Here is a 15,134-nt window from a genome sequence, read left to right on the forward strand (position 1 = left end):
CCCACTTGCGTACATAAAAGTAAACATGGGAGTTGCAGCCCATGAACGAAGAAGTACTGCATACTTTTAACACCTCCTCCTGGAAAAGGACACCTGAGACATACCGAAGTCGGCGATCTTGACGCCTGTCTGCCCATCCAGCAGCAGGTTCTCCGGCTTCAGGTCGCGGTGCACCACCATGTGACGGTGGCAGTAGGACACGCCTGAGATGATCTGCTGGAAGAAGCGGCGAGCCTCGTTCTCCTTCAGCTGAAAGTGGAAAACGCCATTCTCATCACAGGCAAGCTGTAAAATAAAGAGACACACCACGGAGAACACACTGTGCACCGGTGGGTTCCAGCTTCTTTCTGTTGGTGTTGTGGCTTTTTGGGCTTCAAGAAAAAAAAAAGGGAGGGGTTAATAAGTAGTTAAGAGTTGTCAAAAATCCTTGATAACAACTTTTTAAATTCAAAAAGTCCAAACTGGTTTGTTTTTGTAACCAGTATTTTTATGAAGCAGGAGAAAAATCACGCCCCCCCCAAAATATCTTGTTAATATTTTTGTTAACTGTTAAATCTTGCATGCAAAAACTAAACCTCCCCTTCTCAGCCACTGCTTTTTATCATTTATATGACATTTTAAACAAATGAATATATCACATAAATATATGGCACACTCTGCTTTTCATAACATCATTGATCAAATGCAAGAACTCTGAACTCAAGGTGGACCTTTATGTATGAAACTATATGTAAGCTGCTATCAAGGATTACTGACATTTTCAATAAAATACACTACTCATGTACATGCAAAAGCTTTGCATAGTTCCTGTTTGTGTGCTCTTGAATCAATCAACATTATGCAGCCAAACATCAAAACAAGTGCACATACTGGAGAGGGGGGGGCAGTGACTGGCAGCAACACAAACAAGAAAACCCAGAAATCCAAAGACAATGCCCCAAGAGTGGGGATGGAAGAGATGGTAAACCAAGCCACACAGCAACACCATTACACTTCAGCACTATCAAGCTTACACAGCCAGCAACTAAATCTCAACACTTACTAGCACAAACAAACTTCAACCTTTATAAGAATAAATATATATTTTTTTTTTAAGAAAGAAAACTAACACAATACAGGTGCCCACACATATATATATATGTATATATATATATATATATATGTATATATATATTTATATATATGTTATGTATATTTGCACATGTACAAAAATGAACTAGTTTTTTTTTTGTGTTTTTTTTTTAACAAAACTTGATGTCTTATCCCCAAAACAGTTAATTGCAATATTTCCTTTACATGTGTACGTGTGTACGCGAGCGCAATGTGAACATGAACTTGCTGATCTAAAAACGTGTAGTCATCAGCAAATGCTCTGAGGCTACACGACACTCTCTCTTTCATTTTAACCCTTAAAGTTCTGCATATAATATAAAAATTATATGGTGCATACAGAAATCATGCTTAAAACAAAGGGACTGTTTGCATCCACTACCTATGCTCTGCTTTGGGGCATTTGTTTGCTTATTAGTAACACTGGATAGGTACAGCTATACATTTTTGGAAAGTAGAGTGAATGAAGAATCAGATAAGAAATAAGAAAAGGCTGTACCTTGTATGTAGTTGGAGATATTCCACAGGATATAATCAACAAATTTTGCACACTGACTTTCCAACATGTCAACCACAATATCTGATAGGTATTTTCACATCTGTCACGGAGTCAAAATCTGAAAATCGGCATTAAACTGTACAAAAGAATGTTCTTGCTGCAGAGTCATGATATGAATATAAGTGTAGCAATGAAATTATAAGCATTGTATTATTTGCTTGAGACGCCCACCCACACCACACACATCTACAATACTTCTAGCATTCACTGGTAAAAAAGAAATAAAAGTTCTGTTTTAGTTCATGTTGCTTTCACTGTTTCAGAAGCAGCAAGAATGTTTTGAATCAGAAATAAAATGTAAAAACAAATGGTAACGTCAGCAAGCAGCGTTGGAAATAAAATGCACAAATAAATCATAACGTCAGCAAGTGGATGGGACAAATTGTACAGCCATTAAATTATGAGACATTAATCCCTTTACCATTCCAGTTTTTATCTACTCCTGATTTCATTCAGACAAGCGCACAGACACTCGCACAATGCACAGCTCTCTCACTTGTTTTTTTTTTTTTTTTTAACCACACACACATTTCATTAGCACCTGACGACAGCCTTAACATGCAGGTGTCAGAAGTGTTCAGAGAAAAATCCAGACTAAAAATACTGGCAGACACTGCACTGTCCAAAGGAGTTTGAGGAGGGAACAACAGACAAGGCCATCGTAAGACCCTGCTTCACTTCCCTAGGAAATACATAATCAAGCACACTAATACCAAACAACTCACATTCAAAAAGCTATCCTCAAAAACCCAAATAACCAGGACTGAATATTATTACTCCAGCACAGACCAACTTTCTTATGAAAAGCTAATTGTCATTCCTTCCATCGCTATTTTCTTGAAGAGAGAGAGAAAAAACAAAGGTAATCCAATTCTGTCACCCCCAAAACACCATTTTCACATATGTGTCATGCCAACACCACCATTCTGACAACTCTGACACCCCCCACACCCCCAATACTTCCACATATGTTGTAGCGTGTCAACAACAATGCGTTTATAACTATCAATACAAACATGTCTAGAGCATTGGGACCCTACCCTTCACCATGACCACAGCCCTGTCTGCTTCAGGGTCACAGCAACACACACAGGACAGCTCCCGCCTTCACACCACCGCCATGTAGTAGTACACTGCAGCAGTCACAAACCTGCTTCCAATGTGCAAAGTAACCATCAGTCATTCATTAACCATCAGTCATTCATTAATCATAACATCATTGCGGGTGGAAAGCATGGAAAATCAGAACAAGTCAATGCAGATTTATAAAAAACAAAAAACAAAATAAATTTAAAAAACAACAACAACAACAAAAAACAAAAAGAGTGGCATGCAAGAAAACCACATCAGCAGCAAAGTCATCAATGCAGCAGAGAAATACATTTATACAAGTATCTACCACAACTTCATTACTTTCAACACTGCATATAGTAGAAACAAGAGAGACAGAGGGTATGGGATAGGTAATTATATATATAAGAAAACAAACAAACAAAAAAACCCAGTACAGATGTGACAATCAACCTACCACTGACAATAATGTACAAAACATATAACATTTACTACATAGTGATCAGACTCTGGGCAGAAAGGTGCACGTCAAGTACAGTTCACAACCACAATGACAATAATGTACAAAACGTATCACATGTATTACATAGTGATGAGACTCTGGGCAGAAAGGTGCACGTCAAGTACAGTTCACAACCACAATGACAATAATGTACAAAACGTATCACATGTAATACATAGTGATGAGACTCTGGGCAGAAAGGTGCACGTCAAGTACAGTTCACAACCACAATGACAATAATGTACAAAACATATCACATGTATTACATAGTGATGAGACTCTGGGCAGAAAGGTGCACGTCAAGTACAGTTCACAACCACAATGACAATAATGTACAAAACGTATCACATGTATTACATAGTGATGAGACTCTGGGCAGAAAGGTGCACGTCAAGTACAGTTCACAACCACAATGAGAGGTACACAGAGAGAGAGGGAGAGAAGGGCAAGGAGAAGGGACAGACAGACAGACATCGTACAGTTTCAGTTTCAGTTTCACTTTCTCAAGGAGGCGTCACTGCGTTCGGACAAATCCATACACGCTACACCACATCTGTTGAGCAGATGCCTGACCAGCAGCATAACCCAACGCGCTTAGTCAGGCCTTGAGTGCATGCTTACATATTAGTGTACCTATGAAAGGGGATTTCATTTTACGTAATTTCGCCAGAGGACAACACTCTCGTTGCCATGGGTTCTTTTTCAGTGCGCCAAGTGCGTGCTGCACACGGGACCTCGGTTTATCGTCTCATCCGAAAGACTAGACGCTCAGTTTGATTTTCCAGTCAAACTTGGGAGAAAGGGCGAGAGCGGGATTCGAACCCACACCCTCACGGACTCTCTGTATTGGCAGCTGAGCGTCTTAACCATTCTGCCACCTTCCTCGGCAGGACAGCTAGAACACACAGCTTTACAACAACACGCATGTTACATGTGCATTAACACAATACCTATTCATCAATACAGATCACACACACACAAACGTACATCCACAAACACCAAGCTAATCAAATCAGATATAATTCAAGGAAAAGAAATAAATCACATGGCTGATGATGCTATCATAAATTGTGATGCTACTTCTGACAAATGTCTCTCTTAGAACTATCACTGTATTTTCTGTAAATATACTGACAAGATGAAATAATCTTTTTTTAGTTTTTCTGTGTTTGTGAGCTGAAACCCAACATTCACTCAAACTGAAAATTTGCTTGTGGGCTTTTACAAATGTATGACTTTTTTTACCCTGCCATACTGACAGCCATACTGTTTTCAGGGGTGTGCTTGCTGGGTATGGTTGTCTTTCCTTTACCCACTGAACTCGGACATGGATTTGGGGAACTCTCTACCTGTTGCCCACAAGATACTGCTGGTGGAATCAAATGCAGGATCCCACAATTCAAAATCCAGTGCTCTAACCACTACGTTAAGTTGCCCATCAACAAGATGAAACACACACACACACACACACACACACACACAGAGACATATATATATATATATATATTAATACAAACTTATGAAACAACATCTGTCATTTTGACTAAATGTCAGCTCATTTCTTTGCCAATTTCTTGAAATATCAAACATGAAGAAAATGTAAAATTGAAAAGCAACAAATGTTTCAGCTCAGAGAAAAAAACAGGAAACTTTTTTCATTTCAAATAACCTTATGACACACAAGTGAGAGTGAGTGTCAGAGACACAAAGACAAACAATGTCATAACACAGAGACAGAGACTGAAAGAGAGAGAGGGGGCTGGAGGGTGGAGGGGGAGACAGAGAGACAAAGAAAGACACAGAGAGAGAGAGAAACATGGAAGAAAAGGTTCAGATAGTGAAACAGATCACAAAAGGTCTTAAAGTGTAAGATGGACTCAGCACTGGCAACACCACCACTACTGAAGAATGAAGAAAAAGCACACACACACACACACACATATATATATATATATATATATATATATATATATATATACTTTCAATCTGTTTATATTTTCTGTATATATACCCATGAAGAAAAATATACATATTTTCAAATAAAAGAAAATTTTTCGGAAAAAGTGCAAAACACTTGAACACTTCTAGCTAAATTGAATAAAAATTAAAATACATTAAAAGCATTTAACACAGAGAAACAGCATGACACAACTCAATCTGAAATATGTCAATACACATTTTATATTCAATCAATTCCAAGAATCTTGCTGACTAAAACTTCACAACTCCACCTTTTAAATACATTCAAGCAGGTCCATTTATCTTTTTTTTTCTTTTCTTTCTTTCTTTTTTTTGGTGATGGATCATTTTTGGAGCGTATCGTTTTTGGGGTGTATCTTTTTTCTTTTTTTTTTCTTTTTTTTACCCATTTATTCATCCATAAAATTGCAATATTTCTTTAATAATTTAATAGATTTTGTTTGGGTCTTTGACAAAATATTAGTCTGAATTCTTCTTAAAATCATTTTCCAAATATCAAATTATTGTTCAGGTCAGAGACAAAATGCAGAAGCCAAACAATCACTGAATCAGCGAACGATTCATTTTCTACACTCTGTCACTATGTGCAGTTACATAGTGACACACTGAACACATGGTGCAGTCACATACTGAACACATGGCATAGTCACACACTGAACACATGGTGCAGTCACACACTGAACATATGGTGCAGTCACACAATGAACACAGTGTGCAGTCACACAATGAACACTCTGTGCAGTCACACACTGAACACATGGTGCAGTCACACAATGAACACAGTGTGCAGTCACACAATGAACACATGGTGCAGTCACACAATGAACACTCTGTGCAGTCACACACTGAACACTCTGTGCAGTCACACACTGAACACATGGTGCAGTCACACACTGAACATATGGTGCAGTCACACAATGAACACAGTGTGCAGTCACACAATGAACACTCTGTGCAGTCACACACTGAACACATGGTGCAGTCACACAATGAACACAGTGTGCAGTCACACAATGAACACATGGTGCAGTCACACAATGAACACTCTGTGCAGTCACACAATGAACACATGGTGCAGTCACACAATGAACACAGTGTGCAGTCACACAATGAACACATGGTGCAGTCACACACTGAACACTCTGTGCAGTCACACACTGAACACTCTGTGCAGTCACACACTGAACACATGGTGCAGTCACATATTGAACACTCTGTGCAGTCACACACTGAACACTCTGTGCAGTCACACAATGAACACATGGTGCAGTCACACACTGAACACTGTGCAGTCACACAATGAACACAGTGTGCAGTCACACACTGAACACTCTGTGCAGTCACACACTGAACACTCTGTGCAGTCACACAATGAACACTCTGTGCAGTCACACACTGAACACTGTGCAGTCACACAATGAACACTCTGTGCAGTCACACACTGAACACTCTGTGCAGTCACACACTGAACACTCTGTGCAGTCACACACTGAACACTGTGCAGTCACACAATGAACACTCTGTGCAGTCACACAATGAACACTCTGTGCAGTCACACACTGAACACTCTGTGCAGTCACACACTGAACACTCTGTGCAGTCACACAATGAACACATGGTGCAGTCACACACTGAACACTCTGTGCAGTCACACACTGAACACTCTGTGCAGTCACACACTGAACACTCTGTGCAGTCACACAATGAACACATGGTGCAGTCACACACTGAACACATGGTGCAGTCACACACTGAACACTCTGTGCAGTCACACAATGAACACATGGTGCAGTCACACAATGAACACTCTGTGCAGTCACACAATGAACACATGGTGCAGTCACACACTGAACACTCTGTGCAGTCACACAATGAACACAAGGTGCAGTCACACAATGAACACATGGTGCAGTCACACACTGAACACTGTGCAGTCACACAATGAACACAGTGTGCAGTCACACACTGAACACTCTGTGCAGTCACACACTGAACACTCTGTGCAGTCACACACTGAACACTCTGTGCAGTCACACAATGAACACATGGTGCAGTCACACACTGAACACTCTGTGCAGTCACACAATGAACACATGGTGCAGTCACACACTGAACACTCTGTGCAGTCACACACTGAACACATGGTGCAGTCACATATTGAACACTCTGTGCAGTCACACACTGAACACATGGTGCAGTCACACACTGAACACTGTGCAGTCACACAATGAACACAGTGTGCAGTCACACAATGAACACTCTGTGCAGTCACACACTGAACACTCTGTGCAGTCACACACTGAACACTCTGTGCAGTCACACACTGAACACATGGTGCAGTCACACACTGAACACTCTGTGCAGTCATACACTGAACATATGGTGCAGTCACACACTGAACACATGGTGCAGTCACATACTGAACACTCTGTGCAGTCACACAATGAACACATGGTGCAGTCACACACTGAACACTCTGTGCAGTCACACAATGAACACTCTGTGCAGTCACACAATGAACACTCTGTGCAGTCATGCACTGAACACATGGTGCAGTCACACACTGAACACTCTGTGCAGTCACACACTGAACACTGTGCTGTCACACAATGAACACATGGTGCAGTCACACACTGAACACTCTGTGCAGTCACACAATGAACACATGGTGCAGTCACACACTGAACACTCTGTGCAGTCACACAATGAACACTCTGTGCTGTCACACAATGAACACATGGTGCAGTCACACACTGAACACTCTGTGCAGTCACACACTGAACACTCTGTGCAGTCACACACTGAACACTCTGTGCAGTCACACACTGAACACTCTGTGCAGTCACACACTGAACACTCTGTGCAGTCACACACTGAACACATGGTGCAGTCACACAATGAACACTCTGTGCAGTCACACAATGAACACTCTGTGCAGTCACACACTGAACACTCTGTGCAGTCACACACTGAACACTCTGTGCAGTCACACAATGAACACATGGTGCAGTCACACACTGAACACTCTGTGCAGTCACACACTGAACACTCTGTGCAGTCACACACTGAACACTCTGTGCAGTCACACACTGAACACTCTGTGCAGTCACACACTGAACACAGTGTGCAGTCACACACTGAACACAGTGTGCAGTCACACACTGAACACAGTGTGCAGTCACACAATGAACACTCTGTGCAGTCACGCACTGAACACTCTGTGCAGTCACACAATGAACACATGGTGCAGTCACACACTGAACACTCTGTGCAGTCACACAATGAACACTCTGTGCAGTCACCCACTGAACACTCTGTGCAGTCACACAATGAACACATGGTGCAGTCACACAATGAACACATGGTGCAGTCACACACTGAACACTCTGTGCAGTCACACAATGAACACATGGTGCAGTCACACAATGAACACATGGTGCAGTCACACACTGAACACTCTGTGCAGTCACACACTGAACACTCTGTGCAGTCACACACTGAACACATGGTGCAGTCACACACTGAACACTCTGTGCAGTCACGCACTGAACACATGGTGCAGTCACACACTGAACACTGTGCAGTCACACACTGAACACATGGTGCAGTCACACAATGAACACATAGTGCAGTCACACAATGAACACAGTGTGCAGACACACACACACCAATCAATAAACACACAAAAACCTGATGCCAACAGAAAACACAAAAGGAGGATTTGCAAATATTCATCAAAACCACAACTTGGTCATTCTCTCAAATATGCAACAGCTACTTTCACTTGTAATGTGTATCAACACCAGCACTTAATGTCAGTCTCACCCTTCCGTGCTTGACGATGTAGTCAAACAGCTCTCCCCCAGACACATACTCCATCACCATAAAGATGTCCGTTGGAGTGCTGATCACTTGGTATCTGACAAACGGTCACAATCTTCTTCAACAAGCAACATAACAATGATGGCTAAAAAGGAAAATTATGCAAGACATCAAAAAAGACATAAAATCAAACAAAACAAAAAAACATAAAAAATAAAAATTTGAAGAAAAAAATGAGCAATTTCAATTAATTTTATACATCCGCTGTGCATGCGTGCATGGTCATACACTGGAAATGACTGTCATACAGTTTTCAACAAAAATAAATGACATAGTGATACCCACACAAAATATCATTTTGAAAATTGCCAGATAAAACTAGGGGCTAAGAATGGAAGGAAATTAAAGGTACAAAAATTGTGTGTGCTAACAGCTTGAAATAAATACTAAGTTGACATATGGTGTTTTGAAAGCAACAATACCTTTCAGATCTGTTGAACTTTGAAGTGTCATTATTATGTTAATTATGATTATATATGTATATCATGTATGCGTGTGTATGCATATGTGCGTGTGCATGAATATGTGTGTGTTTATGCAAAGTGCGTGTCTGTGTGCATTATTATGTGTAACAGTGAATACTTACAGCTTGATTATGTGGGGGTGCCGAAAGAGCTTCAGGTTTTGAATCTCCCGTCGAATCTTTCCAACCACATCCAGGCTTTTTATCTTCTGCCGATTGAGAATCTTGACGGCCACTTTATGCTGCGTCATCTGATGAGTGGCAACTACAAACACAAACAACAAAAAGTTCTGTTATTATTCACAAATTTTAATCAATATGAAAGAGAGAGAGAGAGAGAGAGAGAGAGAGAGAGAGAGAGAGAGAGAGAAGAGGAGAGAGAGAGAGAGAGAGAGAGAGAGAGAGAGAGATGGAATGAGTACTTAAAAAAATTCCAGATTTCTAAATGACCGGATAGGTGTCATTAAGTCCCTCTCCAAAGAAAAAACAATAAATTAATATCTGAGCATACAAACATGTGTGCACCACAAGCCACAGCACAGCACATTCACAATACACCAGATAGATTGTGTACAAAATGGATTTTCTTCGTTTTCTGTTTGCTGTTGATTTTTCTTTTAACTGAAATGAATCTTCATGATTGGTAAGACAAGTTCGGAATTAAAAACGAAATCATGGCGGATTTCTACAGTCATTGAATGTGTGCTAACCTTCACTATTACTGTTTGGTACGTAAAAATTTCCAAGGCAGAAGTTGCAGCCCTTGACAGAATCGTAAAAACTGCCACCAAGATTACCGGGGCCTGATCTACCTTCTCTGGAAGATATCTATTTTAAGCGGCTACTCAAAAAAGCAAAATTAGTCAGCCAGGACGAATCACATCCAGCTTTCGGGATTTTCGAGATGCTCCCCTCTGGTCGACGGTACAGAAGTATAAGGACGAAAACCAATCGCTTCGCCAATAGCTTTGGTCAATGCCCTGTCTCTTGAACAAATCCAGTATGATAAATAGAACTGTGCAATCAACAATCATCTACTTGAAGATCTAGTCATCAGCCCCATCCACATGTAATATGCAGCTTCTGTTCAAAAGTATGTGTGTGTGTGTGTGTGTGTGTGTGTGTGTGTGAGAGAGAGAGAGTGTGTGTGTGTGTGTGTGTGTGTGTGTGCAGTGCGTGCATGTGTGAGTATGCACAAGTTTTTATACTGATATGCACTTGTATCCTAATTTCTACTGTATCTGTGTCTGTGTATGATTTTCAATTTATGTTCGTATCTTGTTATGTACTATCCCCCCCACCCCCCACCCCAATATTCCTTGTGACCCCAGTACACATATTCTATTCTATTCTATTCTATACTATGATACAGGTGAAAAAGCAAAGCACTGAAACTTAAAGCCAGTTCTGATACCATGGCTTGAAAAATTTAAAATAAATACAAAAACAAACGCTTTTCACATAATTTATCTGCTCCATCCAAGATGTGAACAGCATTGTGATTTCATGAGCTAGCTCTCTCTCTCTCTCTCTCTCTTACACACACACACACACACACACACACACACACACACACACACACATCTTAGTGGTTCTGTTTCTCCCCCACCCTTTCCTCCCCTACCCTTTTTTTCTTCTTTACCTTTAATTATTGTGCATACTACTGAAAAGAAGAAGAAATCAATACAACAAGAAATTGGTAGGACAACCTCTACAGATCTATTTTTCTTGAGCTGCATTTATCTGGCAAAGTAGGACACACACACTACTTCTTTTCCAAGGTTGGCCATGAGCCAGAGACATCTTATATTTCAGGTGCCAACTGCAATATGATTCCCTGCTTGGTGATAATGCAAGCAAGCATACATATGATATGTCATATACCCTTGATGAACAACAGATGGCGGGACAAAAAACTATTCTGGCATGCTGACTTTGCCCAAACAGTCATCAGGATGTCAGGCAGCAATCTCTTCTTTTGAATGTGTGTGAGGACACATGCCTTTTTTTCCTTTATATTTTGATTTTGTGATGATTATAAAATATGTTGTGTCACCATTATCACTTCAACAACCAATAGGCTGGGGGTGTGGGGTGGGGGGCTGTGCAAAGTATAGGTGTGTGTGTGTGTGTGTGTGTGTGTGTCTTCTTCAGTTTAACGTCTATTCACTATAAGTGTTTTTAGATGGAAAGGAGTAAAGTAGTGGATAAAGGAAAGGGAGTGCATGTGAATATTAGTGTAAACAAAAGTGTTCATGTTATGTATCAGAGGAAAGGTATGTTATTATAAGAAAAAATCTAAAGAGATTGCGGTGTGTATTGAATAAGGTGTCATGGGAGGGAGAATATGTATATGCATATATCAACAAGTATTAACCTACAACAATGTAAATATAAATAACAACATTAATTATAATACATCAAAGGAGGATACCAACTGGACTGGAATTTAAAATTACTGAAAACATTCTAAGCAATGAATAATCATTCAAAATCTTTTCAGTGGCTAATGAAATATTGGAGGAAAAGTGTGTGTGTGTGTGTGTGTGTGTGTGTGTGTGTGTGTGTGTGTGTGTGTGTGTGTAGGAATGCATGCAATTGTAAAATACAATATCCTGTGTGTGTACAATACTTTCTGTGTGTGTGTGTGTGTGTGTGTGTGTGTGTGTGTGTGTGTGTGTGTGTGTGTGTGTGTGTGTGTGTGTGTGTGTGAGAGAGAGAGAGAGAGAGAGAGAGAGAGAGGGAGAGAGAATGAATTTGTGTGTATGTGCACATGCACACGCCCACTCAGGAGGCATTAAGTATGAGAGAAACGGGGTAGGGGAGAGGATGATAAGATACAGATCAACTGACTAAATGAAATAAAACAGCTCCCCCCCCCCCCAACCTCCCCCACCCATGAATTTTATTCTATTAGTATTACTGCAAATAGAAGTCAGCCTCTCCTGGTGGTCTTTTATCTATTTATTACAACTTATAATCAAATTTACTCATGTCCACTTCCAGAACAAGAAAAAAACAAACTATTTTAGTTCTCACTTGTTTTCAGCAACCCTTTGGACTGTATAATAACATACTGTCATTCATTTGAATTCCGTGATCCTTCTTTTTCCTGTGTCGGAATATGTGTGGAAAAAAGACCCTTACTCAGTTATTGTTTGTTAAGATAAGATAAGATAAGATAAGATAAGAATAACTTTATTATCTCCAACTGGAGAAATTTGGTCAGGTGCATTATCACAACATAGACAAGTAAACAACATGGGGACCATAACTGTAAAAGCCAACAACAGCCCCTACAAATATTACAAAGATACAAATGTAAAAAAATATCACATACATCGTTTCATACATACATCCACACACTGCAGGTAATAACTAGTATTCTCAATGTAAAAACAGAAAGAATTAAGAAACATTATTTGAATATAATTATAAACATAGCCTACTATACTGCACATTGATTATAATAGACAGATAAGATAAGAATAAAGATGAATTGCGGAAAACCACAACCAGATAATCAGCACACACCCGCACCCCCCCCCCCCACACACACACACACACACACACGTGGATAACTTGATTAAACAAGAGTAATAAACATATGTTCTCAAAAAAAAGCATTTCACATATTCGCTTTTAAAAACATTGCAATTAATTATTACATCGTAATTATTAAACAGAAATATATTTAGAATATGGACGTTAGCATTAGACATATTCATTGTACATTCATCCTGCATATTGCACATTATTCTTCCTACATATTGCACATTCATTATAACCAATTGTCACGTTTTAAGCTCAGTAAACACACACACACACACACACACACAACAACTAGAACAAGGTACAGCCTATCATGCACGGACTTTCACACGTCTCACATGAGAGTGTGCGCGCACACACACATACACACACAGTTCTCAAGAATTTAAAAGGTGGATTGAACGTGGAATAAAAGTCTTCAGAGCTCTGGATTTCAACTTAAAAGTTCTGTAGCGTCGTCCTGATGGCAATAGCTCATAATACTTTGCTAAAATATGGGTGTCGTCAGTTGCTATCTGCCTGCTTTTTTTAACCACTCGACTTTCATACAGCTCTTGCATACTAGCTTGTTTCACTCCCACAATTTTACTGCATACACTCATGACATCGTTCAAAACACGCTTACTCCTCACTCCCTAACTTCCATACCAGCACATAAATGAAACTGTAAGCACGGACTCGATACAACATCGATAATAACTTTGAAGAATATTTGAATTTATACCAACATTTCTAAGCTTCTGTAAACAAAAAATTCTAGATTGACATTTCTTATGAATGGAATCAACATTTCTGTCAAAAGTCAGCTATTGTCTAAGATGGTCCCTAAATATCTATATTCATTGACCCTCTCCACTGTTTGACCATCAATAACAAGGTCAGCTACAGGCAAGGGGTCTTTCTGAAAATCTATTAACATTTCTTTTGTTTTCAATACGTTGAGATCCAGATAGTTTTTCTCACACCAGGAACAGAACTTTTTAATTTCACTGAAATAAATAGCATCAGAGTTGGACAGATCTTCAATTGCTGAATCATCAGAATATTTTATGACAGGAGTTTCCTCCGTGCCTCTGCAGTCATTTGTGTACAGTGTAAAAAGAACAGGGGACAGCACTGTACCTTGGGGTGCACCAGTAGAAGTAGATTTTAGAGAAGAGTGGGCAGAATGAAAGCGGACGGACTGAGTTCTATTGAGAAGAAAACTTACTATCCAAAGAGTAAGCTTCGGATCAACATCCATGCCTAGCAGTTTGAGGGCAAGGAGATGAGGTTGTATTGTGTTAAAAGCAGAAGAGAAGTCAACAAAAAGGATACGAACGAAAGATCCCGTGTTATTCAAATGAAGGAAAGCATTATGAAGGAGAGTTAGGATAGCATCGTCAGTACTTCTGTGTGCTTTATAAGCAAACTGAAGAGAGTCAAGCTGCTGTTCAGTGAAAGAAAGATGATGTCGGAGAATAATTTTTTCAAAGCATTTCATCACTACTGAAGTCAGGGCAACAGAAGTCAGGATCAAACAGTATGTGCATCACATCCAATCCAAGTTTAAGAGTGTAACTTACATTAACCAAGATAAAATGGTGGTGCTATAGATCAGTATGCCAGTTTCATATCAAAATGGTGTCTTAATGTCTGATGTATCATGAGGAAGCATTTTCTGTAATATCATTATCAGCAAAGAATAACCAGCACAACCTGAAAATGATAAATGACAAATGATAAATGATAAAAAGTGATAAATAACAAATGAAATGTTTGGTGTCATATACTGTACCATGTCAAACTGATGCAAACTTGGCGTATCAAGTTTGCTCTGCTAGCTAATTTTGTCTCTTAAAACTACACTAAAACATACACGTACAATTTTATTAACCTCAGCAAACATTCTTTAGCCTGTGAGTGTAAGCCACTGATATGCTATTGCAATTCCATAAAGAACTAATCAGTACACATGTAGCAAACACAAATAAAAGGACTGCAGTCAGCATCCTAGTCAGAGTGCAGTCCATTTC

At 39.7% G+C, this 15,134-nt stretch overlaps 1 protein-coding gene across 7 annotated transcripts in view; it reads right to left on the reverse strand.

Annotated features, from left to right (window-relative positions):
- Nucleotides 1-15,134, reverse strand: part of LOC143294747 (5'-AMP-activated protein kinase catalytic subunit alpha-2-like) — a 67,903-nt gene that overhangs the window by 51,530 nt on the left and 1,239 nt on the right. For 6 of the 7 annotated variants that reach the window (XM_076606207.1, XM_076606205.1, XM_076606206.1 and 3 more), the window contains exons 2-4: nt 9,691-9,832; nt 9,048-9,141; nt 105-285 (exon numbers count right to left, since the gene is read on the reverse strand). In XM_076606207.1, the coding sequence (XP_076462322.1) occupies nt 105-285; nt 9,048-9,141; nt 9,691-9,832 (417 nt within the window). The remainder of the gene's footprint in view (nt 1-104; nt 286-9,047; nt 9,142-9,690; nt 9,833-15,134) is intronic. The other variant, XM_076606210.1, reaches the window with a different exon arrangement.

This window comes from Babylonia areolata, chromosome 20 (assembly GCF_041734735.1).
Source record: "Babylonia areolata isolate BAREFJ2019XMU chromosome 20, ASM4173473v1, whole genome shotgun sequence".
In the NCBI taxonomy this organism is placed as follows: domain Eukaryota; kingdom Metazoa; phylum Mollusca; class Gastropoda; order Neogastropoda; family Buccinidae; genus Babylonia; species Babylonia areolata.